Genomic DNA, 16,212 nt, shown 5'->3' with positions numbered 1-16,212 from the left:
TTTGCTTTTCTCATGGATGTTGAGCACTTGAGTTAGCAAGTTCTTGGAAATACCTATCATTACCCCATGATCTACTTCCTGAGCAGTAACGGTTAACTTAGAGCCCATCATTTTGTGTATGAATTTAAGTTTAAATTTAGGAACCTAGAAAAACCTTTCAGAAATTCAAGTAACCTATATCACCCTTTATCCACTGGATTCTTGATGAAACCAAAAAACCAAGGGCTGAGTATGCATATAGCCCAAAGGCTGGTGGGCTGCTTTCAAGATTACATTTAATAATGTAACTAATGAGGGCAAACTGAGGCACGGTTGCTATTGCCACCCCACCCCCCCCACCCCCCAAAAAAAAGTACACCAAAAAAAGGAGTATATTATATGTAGGAGGTGTGTATGTATATGTATATATAGAGGGTGTGTGTATATATATGTAGGAAACACTTGGGGAGAACAGATGATGAGCATCTTAACTCCATTTACAGACAGTGTTGACATGAGGTCTTGGCATTAGAATTTAGAGAAATAATTGAAAAATGGGATGGCTTAAGGCATGGGCTTACACTTGGGGCCTGAGTTCCTTTTGTGCTGAAAACAGATCACAGGTCATTTTTATTAAAACGGGGCAGGGGGGAAGCAAAAATCTTTGTAGTTGGGAAAAAAGTTTGCTGTAAATTGAATATGCTTTATAGGATACTGGGGAGCCACACCATTAAATGTGTCCTGTGTCCCAGGCAATTTCATTTCAACTCTGTGTGACATCTCAAATGTGTGTCTTTCTGCAGTTTGTAAGTAAAATACTTCAGCAATATCTGTTAGGTCATATATACCATAAGCTTAAAATGTTTATGGTTTAATTTATTGCTGGACCAAGAAGAGCGATTGAGGGGTGTTATGATTTTGGTGTTCTTTCTTGGGAGGAAGGATTTTATTTCTGAAGGGATAGGGGAGTTGTTGGTGTTCAAAGTAAAAGAAACATTGTGGGCATGTGTCCACCAAATCTGTGTGATCCTAGGATGACTGCCGAACATTAGGATTCGGGATTTTGTTTCACATATAGTTACGATTGGATTGCTTTGGTCTGTTGTCTCTCTTTCCCAGCCTTAGAAACACACGTGCAGACCAGTACCAGGGGCTACTCTGAAAGCAGCAGCAGCAAACATTGCATCTCACCATAAATTAATGGAGTGGAAAATCAATGCTTTGATGAACATAAGGCCATTGGAAATGAAGCATGAAATATGAATGAATACCTCTTTACTGTGGTAAAAGTGAAAAGGCTGATACTTATGAGAGGAAAACATTAGAGATTGATAGATACCTCTAGGCAATTTTGCTTTCAAGGAGAGATGTATAGTAGCATTTAAAAAAAAAAAAAAAAAGTGTATTATAGCTATAAAATCATTTCTACCCTATAATCTGTGAAAAACACTTTAAATGCAATATCTAGGCCTCCGGCCTAATTGCATCCTAAAAGTATGAAGAAGAACCCATTTTACACATTATTAATATGTAACTGTAAGTTCTGTAATTCTTTCTGGTAAAGAACCAGATAAGTTACAGGAAAAGTAATTTTTTTTTTTCCTCCTTATAAAAATCTTCCTGGGGGATTTTTGCAAGTAAAAAAAATGTGATTGCAAATTAAATTACACATTAAAATACAAGAATTCTTATGAAGATAACACAATAAATTAGTTTTGCTCTAAACACAGCTAGTGGAATGTGAAATCTCCCTTTCTCATGCAGCAGGTGCGAAAGTAGAAAGTACTGTTTTCTTTGTTAGAAGAAATAACCTTTTAATAATTCTGACTGAGTTTTGCAAGTGATTTGCCTTACTTTATTCAGTGGAAGTCAGCACAAGTATGCGCTTTTCTGTCCTTCCAGGCTTTTTCCAGCATTTGCCATGGTCAGTGGTCAACATTGCAATTAAGGACCTTTTCGTACTGAGTGTTCTCAGTGCTGCCCAGTTCAGGAAGTGATTTATCTATCTTTCAGGCATAACTTCCTATATTTAATCTTCTCTAAGTCCTGTACATTTTTTTTCAAATCTAAAAAATTAGTGTGTTTTTGTATAAAATAAAAGCAAGAAAGCCTTATTTTCTTTTGGATTCATACCTAAGTTTTCTCCACCTTTTTTTCCTGTCTCATTTCTGTTTTCTTGTTCTCACTAAATGACTGAAGAATCTTAGTTTTTACTCTGTTTCCCTTTTGACAGTTCTTCCAGTACTTCTTGAAATCTAAAATATCCTTCCTTACTGGTCAATCCTTTCACCGTTTTGTAGGCATCTCACTCTTCCTATTGTTCTTGAAGCAATAATTCATCCAACCCTCTTGTAAAATTCTTTCCCCTTACCTGCCCTGATGGTGGTGTTACTGTTCTAGCACCTTTGATTGCTTTGTCTTCTTGTTCTCTTCTGTGCTGTGTGAAGAGTAGAAATTATCCATGAAAGAAGGGCCAAATTTGGGAATTCGTGAACATTTTCCTCCTACTGCATCTTGCTTTGCTACTGCAGAATGTAGCAGTGGGATGAGAGCCCTTTCTTAGCTAAGCACACAGTCTAAGGGTAGAAGTTTATTCCTGGAAGGTGGGGTGTATTGTGTGAACCTCGTTAGCCTCAGAAGGAAAAAGAATCCAAACATCTGGAGAAAATTATTTTACCAGGTGGTTGTTTTATAGAAATAGGTCCTAATATCATCAGCATATTAACTGCCAGTACAAATTTTTCCTAATTATAAAAAATCAGAGAAATACTTTTACATACGTATTTTGGCTTACATGTAATTACAGAAACAGAAAAACCAGTCTCACATCCACTACCTAATTTAGTTTATTGGGACTGAATATTGGTTACAAGTTCAGTCCTGTGAGATGCAAGTGTGTCTCATTGTTTATGAAACTAGACCTTCATTTGTTATGGAAAGTATATTTCTTACAATTTTAAAAACTGAATGTTTGGAACTGTTAGGAAAGAAGCAGATAAGACAGAGATCATTGCTTCTAAATTGATGGTGTTAAAATTGGTGGTCTAAATCGAACTAGAATAGAACTAGAGAGGCCACACAAGACATAAGAATGATCAAAGGTATGAAACTTCTTCCAGGTGAGGAACAACTAAGTACGCTGGGACTGAAAAGAAACAGAGCTTTTCTAGTTAAGGGCATGTTTATTCAGTTTGCACAGAATTTACAGCACAATGATATTTTACTTCAGGACTGATTAGTTTTATTTCTTTTATGGATTTTTGCTTTAAATTGCCAGGGCAGTAGTATGGCTAATGAAATCTGGTATTGGTAGATTGCATACCGGGGTAACAGAACTTTATCCCAAGAAGCGTGATTTATAGAATTGTGGAGGAAGTACCAATGGTTGGTCAGAACGTACAAACAGTGGGGTTTCTGCTTGCTCTTCAGCAAACAGTAGAAGGGGCAGCCTTTGAGAGAAGCTCCAGAGGCATCTGGCTGATGTTTGCTCTTTATGCGTGACCAACCATCTTTCTCCTGTGCAGAAACCCCAAAACATGATCTTCATTTTCTTTGGTTCTTTGCATCTGGCTATAGACCAGTGTGTTTGTATCACGGGTGTGGATGTGAAATCTTGTTATTGAATCCAGCCTCAACTCTCACTAGAATGGCAGCTCATTTGTCAGTGGTACTTACTGTATGCCTAAACCAAAAAATAGGAAATTTGATTTTTCTATATTTAGCTGACTGCTAACAGCGCATATTTGTATTTAGAAAAAAAGAAGGATGTCTCTACTATGTGTTCAAGTACAAATAGATAAACATGAGTATAGATCCATATTTATGGTAAACATACTTTACTCCCTGAAGTGCAATAAAAGAAAATTTCATTCTGAAGACTACATGAACTCCAAAAGTGTAAAAAAGTATTGTTTTGCTCAACAAACTGGTAACTGTTCTTGGAGATTCAAATGAAAGAAACTGTACTGTGTGTTTTATTTTGTCCTTTTCCCTTAACAACCTGTTTACTGTTGACCTGTTTAATTTACAGGTGCATACATACCTGTAAACCTGTTTCCATAGATGTAATAGGTTTTTAATGGTTGAGATGGCTGAAAAAATTGATCAGTTTTTAATGTTTTTTCTTGTGTTCTGTTCTTTAGAGTACTCGAGTAGCTCTAGACCATCTGGAGTCTGTTCCTGAGAAACTGAGCCTGTTAGAAGATTTGAAAGATACTGGAGTGAGAAAGTTTTCATTTGACTCTTTCAGTAGTTTTAAACTGCTTTAGTTAATGAATGTCCTCTCCATATAGGTAGATAAATCAGTTAATAATGTATTTTAAACGATGTACAAATTATATAGACAAAACCATACAGAAATTTATTTTTCTGTTTATACAGATTTTTTGAGGTTATAAAGTTAGTCCTAATCAGTAACACTACTGAAGTGCTCTATAATGTAAGCAAACATTGATAACTGGATATAATGGGTTATATAATTTATTATAACCTAATGACTGGTTCAGAATATTTGTATTGAGCGTTGAATTCTGATATTACTTGTTAAAAAATGAAAATCTTGTAATCAAATTATGCTAGCTATTTAAGTATTTAAAGTAATGACTGAAAATAGGTGAACTTTACAGCCTTTTTGTTGTTGTTGTTTTGACATAACGCTAGTCCTTGTCACTTATTTTCCCAGTATCGCTGTCAAATCAAGGTGTGTTTCTTTGGACAGAGTGGGACATGCTGACAGTAGTTGTGGAGTACTATCAAGAGTAATGTCTGAAATTAGATCGTCACGGCTAAATGGCTAAACCACTGTATTGTTATTACTTTCCCTACATGACGTTGGTGGCTTACCAAAAAAGAATTTGGGACTTCATTGCACCATATAAATTTTAAAGCGGTATTAAATTACAGATCAATAAATGCATAATGATTTGCAACTTTATTTGCTATATAGAATTTTTCATCCTAAGGCGGTCATGAACATTTCAAAATATACTTGTTTGGAAGATTGTTCATTCTAAGTGTTCTTGCACGAGGTCTTGTGTTAATAATTGTACCCTATTTTACTGTGGTCATCATCAACAGAGGAAAACAGATGCTGATTGACATGTTTGGGTTGTTTTAAGATAAACATTGTTGGGATGTATAGTTTTAACCTCACCTTTTAGGTATCCCCAAAAAACCTTTTTGCTCTGACAGAGGTTAACATTTGCCTTCTGCTTCCAATGGTTCAGCACTGCTGAAGGGAAAGATTCTGTTCTCAGCTAGGCAAAGCAGAAGCTTGAATGCAGGGTTTCTACAATCTGCTTCATGCTTGCACCCTCTTGCTTCCCAGGAAATGACATTGTCATCTTCTGGTTTGCTGTAATTATCACTTAGCCAGCATTCATGAGATTGGAACCCGAATTCTTCAGTTTAATTTGAACTCTGCCCTCCTCTCTGATGCTTAGTTGCTAAAGACTGACTTCTTAAGATGAGTCCCTACCAACAACTGTGTATTGTTTAATAATAAATTTATTATTCAGGAAACCTAAGTTTTATACCTTAGCTGTGAGAATGATGTCAGTTTGGAGTTTCATTTATTCTTCTATCTGAAAATAATACATTTGGGGTTTTTGTACAATAGCATACTTTAATCTCAAGTGGTATGCATGAATGAAGTATTTCAAAGCCATTCATTGCTTTCCACTGCTAACAAGTTCTTTCCTCAATGTTTTCATAGGAAGGGAGAAGGAAAGAGGAGGTAAATCTTTGATAATGCCTCACAAGCTGTCTGGTAGTTGTAGTCATTCAAGTGAATCATTAGCTAGTTCAGTGAGAAGCATTATGTTTTCCTATTTAAAAATATTGTTCTAAGGATATGGACTAAACAGTTTTTTTTTTTTTTGTCAAGTGCTTGTTTCTACAGTATTGTCATTAATTTTTCACCATTACAGAATTTATTTGTTAGAAGATATGCTATTACTGAATTTTGGAATGAGCTAGAATAAATCGTTCACCAGCTGAGGATGAGGCTGTTCATGTTTTAACTTATTTTTGTTTTAACATTACTTTTCTTTACAGAACATTGTGCATTCATATGGCCCCTGTATTTCAACCTCTGAAAGTTAGCAATTAATTCATTCTTGCTATATTGAAATTCCTTGGTGATACCTGTGTTTACAATAGCCAGCCAACATCTGTTAACTGCTTTTCATATTAAAAAAAAATTTAGATTTTTGAATGCATTTCTAGGAGGCCCATTGCCGAAGGGAGATGATTGAAGAAAGGTATACAAAGTATAAAGAAATAGTGAGTTCTCTACAGCAGCAGCTGGAAGATTCAAAACAAAGAGTCCAACAATTCAAGGTATGTGTGTGTACTCCACTTTTGTTTCTTGATTGCTTTCTATTAGCAATGTAAGCTTATTTGATGTATGTTAATTCCTAGTGAAAACACAGACTAAAATCACACATGAATGTTTCTGTTTTATGTAGCTGTCATGGCTGATGTAAAATTCGATGACAGAAATCTTGCCTTCATTGTGAAGTGCCATGGATACTTTCCAAAAATCTTCAAAATTTCACAGGAAAGTGTCTTATTACTGCTCTGGCAAATTGCTGTCTGCAGCGGTTTTATTGGTTTGTTCAATTCCCTCTTGTCCTTTCATGTAAAAGATAAATATAGAAACCTGTTTCCTCAGTTAAGAGGATGATTAATTAGTAGATTGGGTATAGTGATTTTTTCAGTAGCTGATCTTTGCATTATTTACAAAAGATACTGTATGATGGCTATCTCATGCATAAATGAAACCCAGGCAGAGGGGAAGCGATTTGCTAAAGGTCACTCAGTGGACTGATAGCGGGGCTGGGCATAATTTCCTAACTCCCTGCAACACAAATCCAGTGCTCTTGTTTAGAAATATTGCCTGTAATGAGTTCACCTTTCCAGTTGTTATCACGCTTCCTTTCTCTTCGTATTAAGCTTGTTTGTGGTTCTGTGGCTTCCCACCGAATGCTGGTGTGATAGCAGCTTGCTTTGGCAGAGCTGCAGGTTCTGATAGACGTCATTGAAATAAGCGATCGGAGCTGAAGAATAGTGCTGGTATTTCTGCTACTTATCACAACCCAGTCGAGGTTCTTTGGCAGTCAGTCTCCCCAGTGGCTCTAAGCAGCTGAGCCCAACATCTGGGATCACATGTATTAAAAAAACTTTCAGCTGTTTGTGTTCCCCACCTCCTCCGTAGTGGTCTTCCTTCTGTAAAATGAGGGCATACTTGCCAGTAGGTCTTTTAAAAAGTGGAAAAGGTGAAATAAATAGAGTATTTTATCTTAGCAAGTTGCTGTTGTAAGAAGAAGGTACTAAACTACTTGAAAAAGCCGTCTTGCTCTTCGGTAAGAAAGAATTGAAAGGAAGAAACGGGGTAGATTCACTTTCAGTCTATTCCTAATGGTAATCTTCGGTTCTTAAATTTCTCTTGCCTTCACACAAGAGTTACTAATTCAGTAGCTGTTGAAACTTGGATAACATTGAAAAGCCAAGTGGAATGTGATCAGCTGACGGTAGAATAGAAAATCGCACTAAGCTGACTGAACTTACTGAGCTCACAGGATTTGAACTCTATATTCAGAATCCAATATAAAGCTGATTCCAAAACAATATTTCCTCTTTCTTTAGACAACAGAGAGCATTTAACGGCTTCCATTTAGTCAGGCCTAATTGGGTTTTTGCTTGACATATGGTACTGTCTGCTGTCACGGTTGTTACAAATAGAATAGAATGTTCAAACCCAAGTAACATACGGGTTCTAATCTGATTTTGGTTATCAGGCTAGCTTAGTTTAAAAAACCTTTTTAATGCTCGCCTTTCTTACCTGCCTTTGGAACTAAGTCAAATGCGTTGTTTAATTTTTTTTTTTTATTTTACTATTTGTCATTTGGGAGTCTCTAAAACTGATCGGTGGAAGAGTGTAGGCTTGAGGACACCAAGTTTCGTTCTTTCTGATAGTTTTGATTCATGCTCTGTACGCAGTGTGGTGCTTCTGCTGATATCTGTGGCTGATAAGAAAACGCGTGTTTTAAAAAAAGGGGTTCTTGTAAAATTTTTACATTGACTATTTTAGATAAAACTACTTAGGCAATTAATTTTTCTTCTCTGTTATGATCTTCTTTCTAGCCTTTCTCATAATACCTTTCTTTCAGCTTGCTTGCCAACATTTATCTCAGACAGGCATTATCTAATCCTGTCCCCCAGCCTCTTCATTTTAAGGAGCAAAAATTAAACCAAAGTTAAATGTTCCCCTAAAAGCGGTTATTTTTCATCCTTTCTTATGATTTCATTCTTCCCTACTCAGTCTTCCTACTCCTCTGTAGTCTTGTCAGATGGCTGCAAAATACCTGTTGCTTAGGAGCCCAGGAAAATCATAATTGCCGTTTTGTATGTGTTAAAATGTAAGATTTCCAGTCATAATGGAGGCCAGAGGCTGGCAGAATACCTTCCAGTACAACAATCATGATTTTTCAACTAAGAAAGCACTGAGTGATAGTAGATAAAGAAGAAACTGGGGAAGGGGGGTGGGAAGAAGGTAAATATAACTTATAAGAATAAATCATAGGGAATACCAACTGAAGCAAAAAAGCTAGAGTAAAACTAAAGATAAATGTTATGATGGATAGATGCAAATATTTTAGGACAGTTTCCCTGCCATGAACAGCTGACCATCTAGTCATCCCAGCACATGGATGTAATTGTAAATGAAGCACGTGAGAAAAGGCACGTTCTGCAGGGTGCAATGGCTATGAAGGAGAGCCATCCTGTATTGCAGACGCTGGTAGAAACACCTTGCTTGTTTAAAAGTGCTGTTCTACAGATAGCATTTCTCAAAGCAGAATGAAAAAACAAAACCATCTTTTATTCTTTAAAAGCTGTTATTGTGCTGTGTACACTTTAGGTATTAAGTCTCATCAGCACATAAGGGGATTAATATGTATAATTCCCATTAGTCTTAATAGGACTAAATCCCTCTTCAGTGATGGGACAAAAGCCCATTGTATCTCTAAATTAATGTTGAATTTCATTTTGTTTTCTGTTTAGTTTTCAAATCTTAGTATCAGCGTGAAAGATAAATTGCAAGATGTTTTAACAAAATTCCCTGAGGCTGTTTATGATAAGAATTCAGTAGCAAAATTGAGTGTTTTATGAACTGATGCATTTGTGCATTATTATCTCTTCTCATTTCAAGAAACTGAGTAATTTGGATACCAAGCCAAGCTTTTAATCTTATTTTGGAGGGTATTGCAACTGGGGACTACTTGCTGCAGTGCTAGTAAAGATTTAGGGAGGTTTTTGTTTAAATGGCCTTTTCAAAATTATCTTCTTTTTTTAGCTTATAGATCAAATGACTTTACTCACCAAAAAGCTATGCTGTATGGGTCTATCCATAAATAGTAACACTGTACTTCAGGCTTTATTAAACGGTTTAACGAAAAAAAAATAATGGGAAAGCAACTTCAGGTATTTTGATATGAGAAATCAATGAAGTTTGAGTTTCCTCAGTGGCAGGGAAAATTGATTCAATTTTTATTATTACTTGTGGAACTTCAGTGAGTTAACGTGGACCATTCATTGATGAGGAATTCATCATTCACTGATGTCTGCCCTGCTGCTGGGCTTAGTCCTGGACTCTGAATGTGATGTCAGTAGGAAAGGGAGATTTTTTACAGTTTTTTGTAGTGACAAAAACTTGCAATGCTCTCAACGCTTTTCTCAAGGCAAAGCAGTTTATTGCAGAGATTTTGCGGTGATGAAATGGACAGGAAATTCAGAAGCAAATTAATTTGAACCTAACTGCAATATTGAGAGTGCTAAGAATCAATCATGTGTGAATTCACAGCACATACCTGTATGAGTCCTATTGTATGGCTTTTGTTAAAGTTTACAGCTGCTTGATATTAACAGATAAAAATTATTTTATTTGGCTGCCACAGGATATGAAAATGGATGCTGAAATTTCTGATTTAGAAATGGCTGCTCCCGCTTCTAGTTGGCGAACGCAAACCAGCTTTTTGTCCAGCTCAGTGCTCTCAGATTCAGGTTGTAAGTATTGTTTCACAGAAAAAAAAAATTAAAAGTAATATATATTCCTCTTTTTAAGCTGTTTTACTTGAGAGAGTACTACTACACTCTACTTTTTGACAAAAAAGTGCTAGAACCATCTTGAGTCCTCCTGTGTTTTAGCTGTAGATACTGGATGGATGCCTTTGTCTAGGAAGTACTTTGTTACATCCCACTGATACTTTTGGGTTTTTAAATTGGAGCATACAATATATTCTGTTTGCTACCCAAATCTATGCCAAAAAAAAAAAGGGTGCACTTGGATTCTGAATCTCTGCATGAAGAGTCATACCTGTGTAAGCTGTGCATCTTTTTCAGGCACGAGAGACATCCTCAGCCAAGGATTCTTTCCCAGACCTTTCATTCGTACCACTTAGTCTCGTGCTTGTGTAGCCATTTAACACTGAAAGTTGAATTCAGTAATTCTGCTTGTATTCAGTAGTTGTTTTCAGCTATCCTTTCTGTCCCCTAGTGTGTATACGCATGGTGTCATGCAAGGCCACAGGATCTCTGATGCAGCTAGGAACTGCTCAGCACAGGATAGGATGTGTTAGATTGTTAGCAGGTACAGGCACACGTTTGCATGAGTGTAAAAAAAAAAAAAAGGGGGGGGGGGAAGGGTTTAAGGTTTGGTGGTTTTTTTGAGCATATCAGCATATGGATATCAGAAAGGATATCACCTTCCATTTCTCTTCAATGTAACCAGTTTGTGTACCCGGAACCTATTCAGTAAGTTGCATTTTATGTAATGGAAAGTCCTATTTCAGGCTTCAGCGCGAGTTCAAACCTTTGCATCTCACAGTGAGTGCTGCAGTACGTTACCACTCCTCAGTAAATAGTCCTGAGTTGATCTGAGAGGTTAAAGATAATTGGTTTCTTTTCCTTTCAGAATCTGTGAGTTGTGATGAATATCTCTTTGCAGACCATACTGAACAGCACTAGTGGGAATAAAGCATACGTGGAAATGCCTCCATCTCCTCTGTGCTTCAGGAACAGTTTCCCCTGACTCAGAGTTGTTATTTTCCCTAACTTCAGCCCCGTCAGTCTTGCAAGTCCAAGTACAGCTCAGCTTGGTTGGGGCACAGAAAGGGAATCCCGCGCACCTCGCAGGCATGTTGCATAGGTGGCCCCAGCAGCCCTGCCAGCCTCAACAGCTCAGCGTTCCGCTGCAAAAACCTGCTGAAATGTAAAGGGTGCAGCATATTTCTGAAATATTACAGTATCTTTATATTGCTTTTTATTGTTATTTCAGTGTGTTTTAATCAATTTTAGACAGTTGTCAGAGAAATAGGATCCATACGATCTGAATATCAATCTGATGAACCAGTTCTGGGTATTTATTCTCCAATTCAGCTGTTTTTTATCAGCACCAAGCTTTCTGGAGGTAAATAAGTAAGTGATAAATGAAAGACTACTCTAGTCATTCAGTGTTGATTGTTATGAAATAGCTGCAGAATCTTCAGCATTTGAGGAAGACTCCTTTTGAAACTGTGTTCAGGCATGGCTGAAGGACTTTTTTTTTTTTTTTTTCCTTGCCTAAAACTTTTAGGAAGATATTTTCCATGATCTTCATATTTCATATTTTCCAAATCCCAGAATGGTGCTGAGAGTGTTTTCAGTTTTGTTGTTTTGCCCAGATGCTACAGAACTATTTTTAAAAATAATGATTTTTTTTTTTTACAAAAGCAAAAGAATACAAAGACAGTGATTGTGTTTCGCTTTTTCCTATTTGTTTTTAAGGGAAAGGAACTGAACTCTTTTGAGTTTTAGTTTCTTACTTGTATTCTATAAAAATCCATTAGTCAAATTTTCTAAAGGCTAAAAAGAGAAGCAGGCATAGACTATTTTTCCTATCCCTGATTTAATTTGACTGTGATAGAGTGAAGGTGGCATTCTTAATTTCTCACTTTGCTGATTCTTTTCTCCGAAGAGTTAATGCTATTATATGTTCTTTATGCTTAGTAAGTAAGGATGAGAGCAAGTCAGGTCCCCGGTGAAGATGCCTGATGTCATTTCAGATGTCCTAGAGTATGTTTCTAGCTGCCATCCCGGGAAGGCATAGGTTTCCCGGAATTCCCATCAAATCTTGTGCAGCCCTTTGTGGATATCTGTGGTAGCTTAGGGCACTAAGATATGTGAATTACTCCACAGACCTTGGTGAGTGAGTAAATGTTTTACCTTTGCGCTGCACCTGGTCTCCACCAGTTGAATGTGTAGTTTGAAGATGTGTCTATAGCTCTTGAGGATAGTGACAATTCTGCAGTGGTAACTATTAACGTTAAGGAGCTTTTCTTGTAATTGCCAGTAACTGGCAAATGATACAAGCAGCTACTTCAGTCATGTTAGTCACATAAACGCCATGAACTTTTAATTTCAGTAATGATATTAATTAGTTATAATTTGAGACTTTGACAGTGAAGTATAATTTGAGGTCTTTTGCTCCCAAACCTCTGTAGCTTTTAATAAATCTACCAATAAATGTCATCAACTAGTTTCTGTGATTAATTTATCTCCTTACTTCTTCAGAAACAGAAGAATGGACTTCCCTCCCTGCCCCCCCCGCACCCCCCCCCCCCCCCCCCCCCCCCCCCCAGTTACCTTTTGGGGCAGTTTGCAAGCCTTTGTGACAGTAACATTTCCCCACTGCATCCCTCTTAAATTCATGAAACCTTACAGGTTGTAGTAAGTAGTACTAGAAGCTCCCTTCCCCCTGTGGGTCTCTTAGGACTCATAGAAAGCACCAGGGAGGAGAGTGGATGAGTTTGATATAATTTATCTGTCAAGGCGGATCCTGGGATTTAAGTTTAAAATTGGTTGAAGAAAGAGGGACAAAAAGTATGAAAAAATAAATACGGGAACAACAATCTGCTTCCATACACATATTCGGTAAAAAATTACCAATGCAGCAGGCCGTTAAAAGGAAAAGTAATTAACATTAACATTCTGTTTTATGTCTGGCCTTCATGTTTCTGGTATAATTTCTACAATTATAACAGCTTTTCCATAACAAACTATTTTAAAGTTGCTGTGGGAACAAGCTTTTATTTCTATACCCATTTTCTTAGAAAGGAAGAAGTTTATCTGAAAAAATTTTATACAAAGGATGGTTCATTAGACATGGTTTGCAGTCTGTATTATTATCAGACCCAAATGCATGGTATGAAAAGTCACTACTAATTGCTATCTAAAGAATAATCCTCAGAAATTGTTTTTCATGGCCACTGTATTTTTCTTAAATGTTATATTACAAAAGTCCCTAGAGTTACACATGCTCTGCATTAGCTGTGTGAATTGCGTCCTGTCTTTCTCTTTGTACAGTTCATCACTTCAAGGTTTTTAACCTGGATGGTTTCCCAGAAGCTATATGGCTTTCAGGCTTTCTATTGTTGTTGGGAATTTATGTTCCAGGGCTTCATAAGCTGTGACTTTACAGAGAAGAAAAAAGCCACCAGTTTTCCCAACTTATGTAGATCACAGTCTTTTCTGACCCTTTGGCTTTGGTGACACACAGCACTCTTGTGTCACATATACATATGTCACATATACATACTATACATGGTGTACAGTATGATTGATGTCATGGTTGAAGAAAACCAAATTGTCCTGAATGTTGATTTTATTGGTGTAAGAATTAACTTTTGCGATGTATCTGATTTTATCCCTCCATGTATACTTTTTCGTAAGTTCTTAAGACAATTTGTATTGACATTTAGAAGTAAGTAACTTAATTAAAATGATATTGTAACATCATGATGCTGTGGGACACCATTCTAGAACAGAACCTTCCAATGCTGCCCAAGGATAAAAACGTGGAATGATTGGAAACTTGACATTATCACTTTGAAAAATGCAAATGGATTAATTCAGCAATGAATTTTCTTTTATGATTTTTCACTTTTCTTTGAATACTGACTACAGGAGGTACTGTTGAAGTAGCATCCAGTAGCATAGTTTTGGACCAATACTGAAAATTTTATGCTGAAAAATGTCCCAAACACAGTGATGTCATTCTCCTTCTAAAAGTGAAAACACCTCACTCCTCCTAATCGAACTGTGAAGACTTGCTCCCTATTAAATAACTTTCAGTTATATACTGCTACAGTTTTAATAGACTATTAAAAAATTGCACTCTGAGTACTCATTACAAACAATCAGGAACAACTGCCTTTCTTACATGCTTATGATATAAGGACGGCCATTAGAAGAAGGGTCTGTTTTATAAGCCGATACCCACTTTCTTCCCCTTAATTTCTGCCTCACGTTAGATAATTGCTAGATGTCTGGATATTTGGATATTTTTCCTCCTGCACTTTATAAGATTATGTCAATTAATATTGTCTAGATTTTGATGCGATATGATGCATTTAGAAATAAGCATTATATATGCCGCCAGCTGTGAAGGTGTATACGCAGTATGGCATCCTGTGAACACCTCCCTGTTCAGTGACACTTGTTGGCTTTGGTCCATGCTATTGAGAAAGAAATTCCTTTGGGAATTTTCCGAGTGGTTTCTTTAGTCTTAATTAAACAAAAATGCTGGAAAATTAAATGGAAACTAAAAGTTAGTGAAATTATCAACTTTAAAAAAAATGCAGCTTACATTTATTCTGTATAAGAAAGCTCTTGGCCATGCCTGTATTATATAGTATTAAAATCTATTTTTCTAGAAAAATAAGTTTTTCAATTCATAGCATTAGCAATATTGAATGTTTATGAATATAATTTTACTTGTTTAAATTACATTGTATAATGAAATACACACTTTGTATAAACATTGATGGTCAGTCAGCAAAGGGTAGGTGTTTCTCTGCAGGTGTGTAATTACTTGTTTTGTTTTTTTCTAGCAGTTATGAAAAGAATGGCTCCTTTTGATACGAGTGCCACCAAGGACGATTCCATTAACGTTGCTGTCAGTGAAATTAAGCTGCAAGCAGAAAGAGGGAAGCATTAGAACATTTTTCAAAAAACATGCCAGCTTTCTCTGTGGTAAATTCCATTCCGCTCTTTTTTTGGTTTTGAACAGCAGTAATTCCATCTGATACGGGAGTGATGCACCCTGAATGTTTCAGCTATTGCCAAGCACTTGAATGAAAGAGCACCAAGAGTGAGTCTAATGAACTCTTGAGATAATTTATGCATCTTGTACACCAAAGGTTTTCTGGGATTATGCTGTTCTCTTGTGTTTGTTTCTGCAGTTGTCCTAAACTAGATTTATTTTATTCCTGAAATATTATGAAATGAAAGACCCATGACATTAATCTTTGCTATGAGCTTGTTTACCACTGTACAGGAATTGTTCTTACATTTGTTTTTTTATAAAATTTAATAATATTATTACCAATGAAAAAATATTCAGAAACTACCTTGGTCCTAATATTTATTATGAAATTTATTATACAGTGTTGTGCCTACACGTTTGTGATCTTCGGTTTGCAGCAATCATTTAAGCTGTGAAAAATATTAAACAAACCCAAATTTCCTCAAGATTAGTGGAAATTTGTATCATGACTTCAGGTTCAGCATATATCTGTTATAAGCTGTTTAGAATTATTCTTCTAAACAGTTTTACCGGGTGACATCTGGTTAAGGTGTTTAACAGCACCTGAATCTCACCCATGCTCTGTATTAAGCATGCTGAAGGACACTGCTGTATGGCTGTGAAAACTTTTAATAACAGGGTTTAATGACCACTTACTACTTATTCTGTTTCATCTCTATTAGAAGAGATGTGTCACACTGATTTTAAAATGTTATGGAAATACAATATTGCACAGTTGTATTTGTTCAGATATCTTAATTCAAAACAAATTGGATACAATGCTGCGTTACTGTGGTTGCAAAGTGCACATCACAGGAGAATTTTCTGCTGTCAAAAGAAATGCAAATGTTTCAGATAGTCCTTGTTTTGCTCTCTTCTCTAGTGCTTCTGTTCGATCACTACCAAAGTGCCTTAAATTTTGCCAAATCTGTCAGAGCACTGTAGCAACACGAACACCATGGAAAGCATTTTGGTTTGTAGACTTCTTTCATATTTAGGAAGCTTACATCTTCTCTGAAACATTATCTTTTTTTAGCACTGTAGGTGTCTCAGACATAGAATCATAAGAGTATCTCAGGTTGGAAGGGACCCACAAGGATCATCGAGTCGAG

The 16,212-nt window shown here is 36.4% G+C and overlaps 1 protein-coding gene across 1 annotated transcript in view; it reads left to right on the top strand.

Moving 5' to 3' along the window:
- Window positions 1-15,958, top strand: part of CEP128 (centrosomal protein 128) — a 124,496-nt gene extending 108,538 nt beyond the window's left edge. The window contains exons 21-24 of the mRNA XM_040601733.1: window positions 4,122-4,199; window positions 6,205-6,318; window positions 9,936-10,044; window positions 14,907-15,958. Coding sequence (XP_040457667.1) covers window positions 4,122-4,199; window positions 6,205-6,318; window positions 9,936-10,044; window positions 14,907-15,013 — 408 coding nt within the window. The 3' untranslated portion in view covers window positions 15,014-15,958. The remainder of the gene's footprint in view (window positions 1-4,121; window positions 4,200-6,204; window positions 6,319-9,935; window positions 10,045-14,906) is intronic.
- Window positions 15,959-16,212: the final 254 nt, after the last annotated feature.

The sequence above is a fragment of the Falco naumanni genome, chromosome 7 (assembly GCF_017639655.2).
Source record: "Falco naumanni isolate bFalNau1 chromosome 7, bFalNau1.pat, whole genome shotgun sequence".
NCBI lineage: Eukaryota > Metazoa > Chordata > Aves > Falconiformes > Falconidae > Falco > Falco naumanni.
This window is presented reverse-complemented; position numbering and strand designations above follow the sequence as displayed.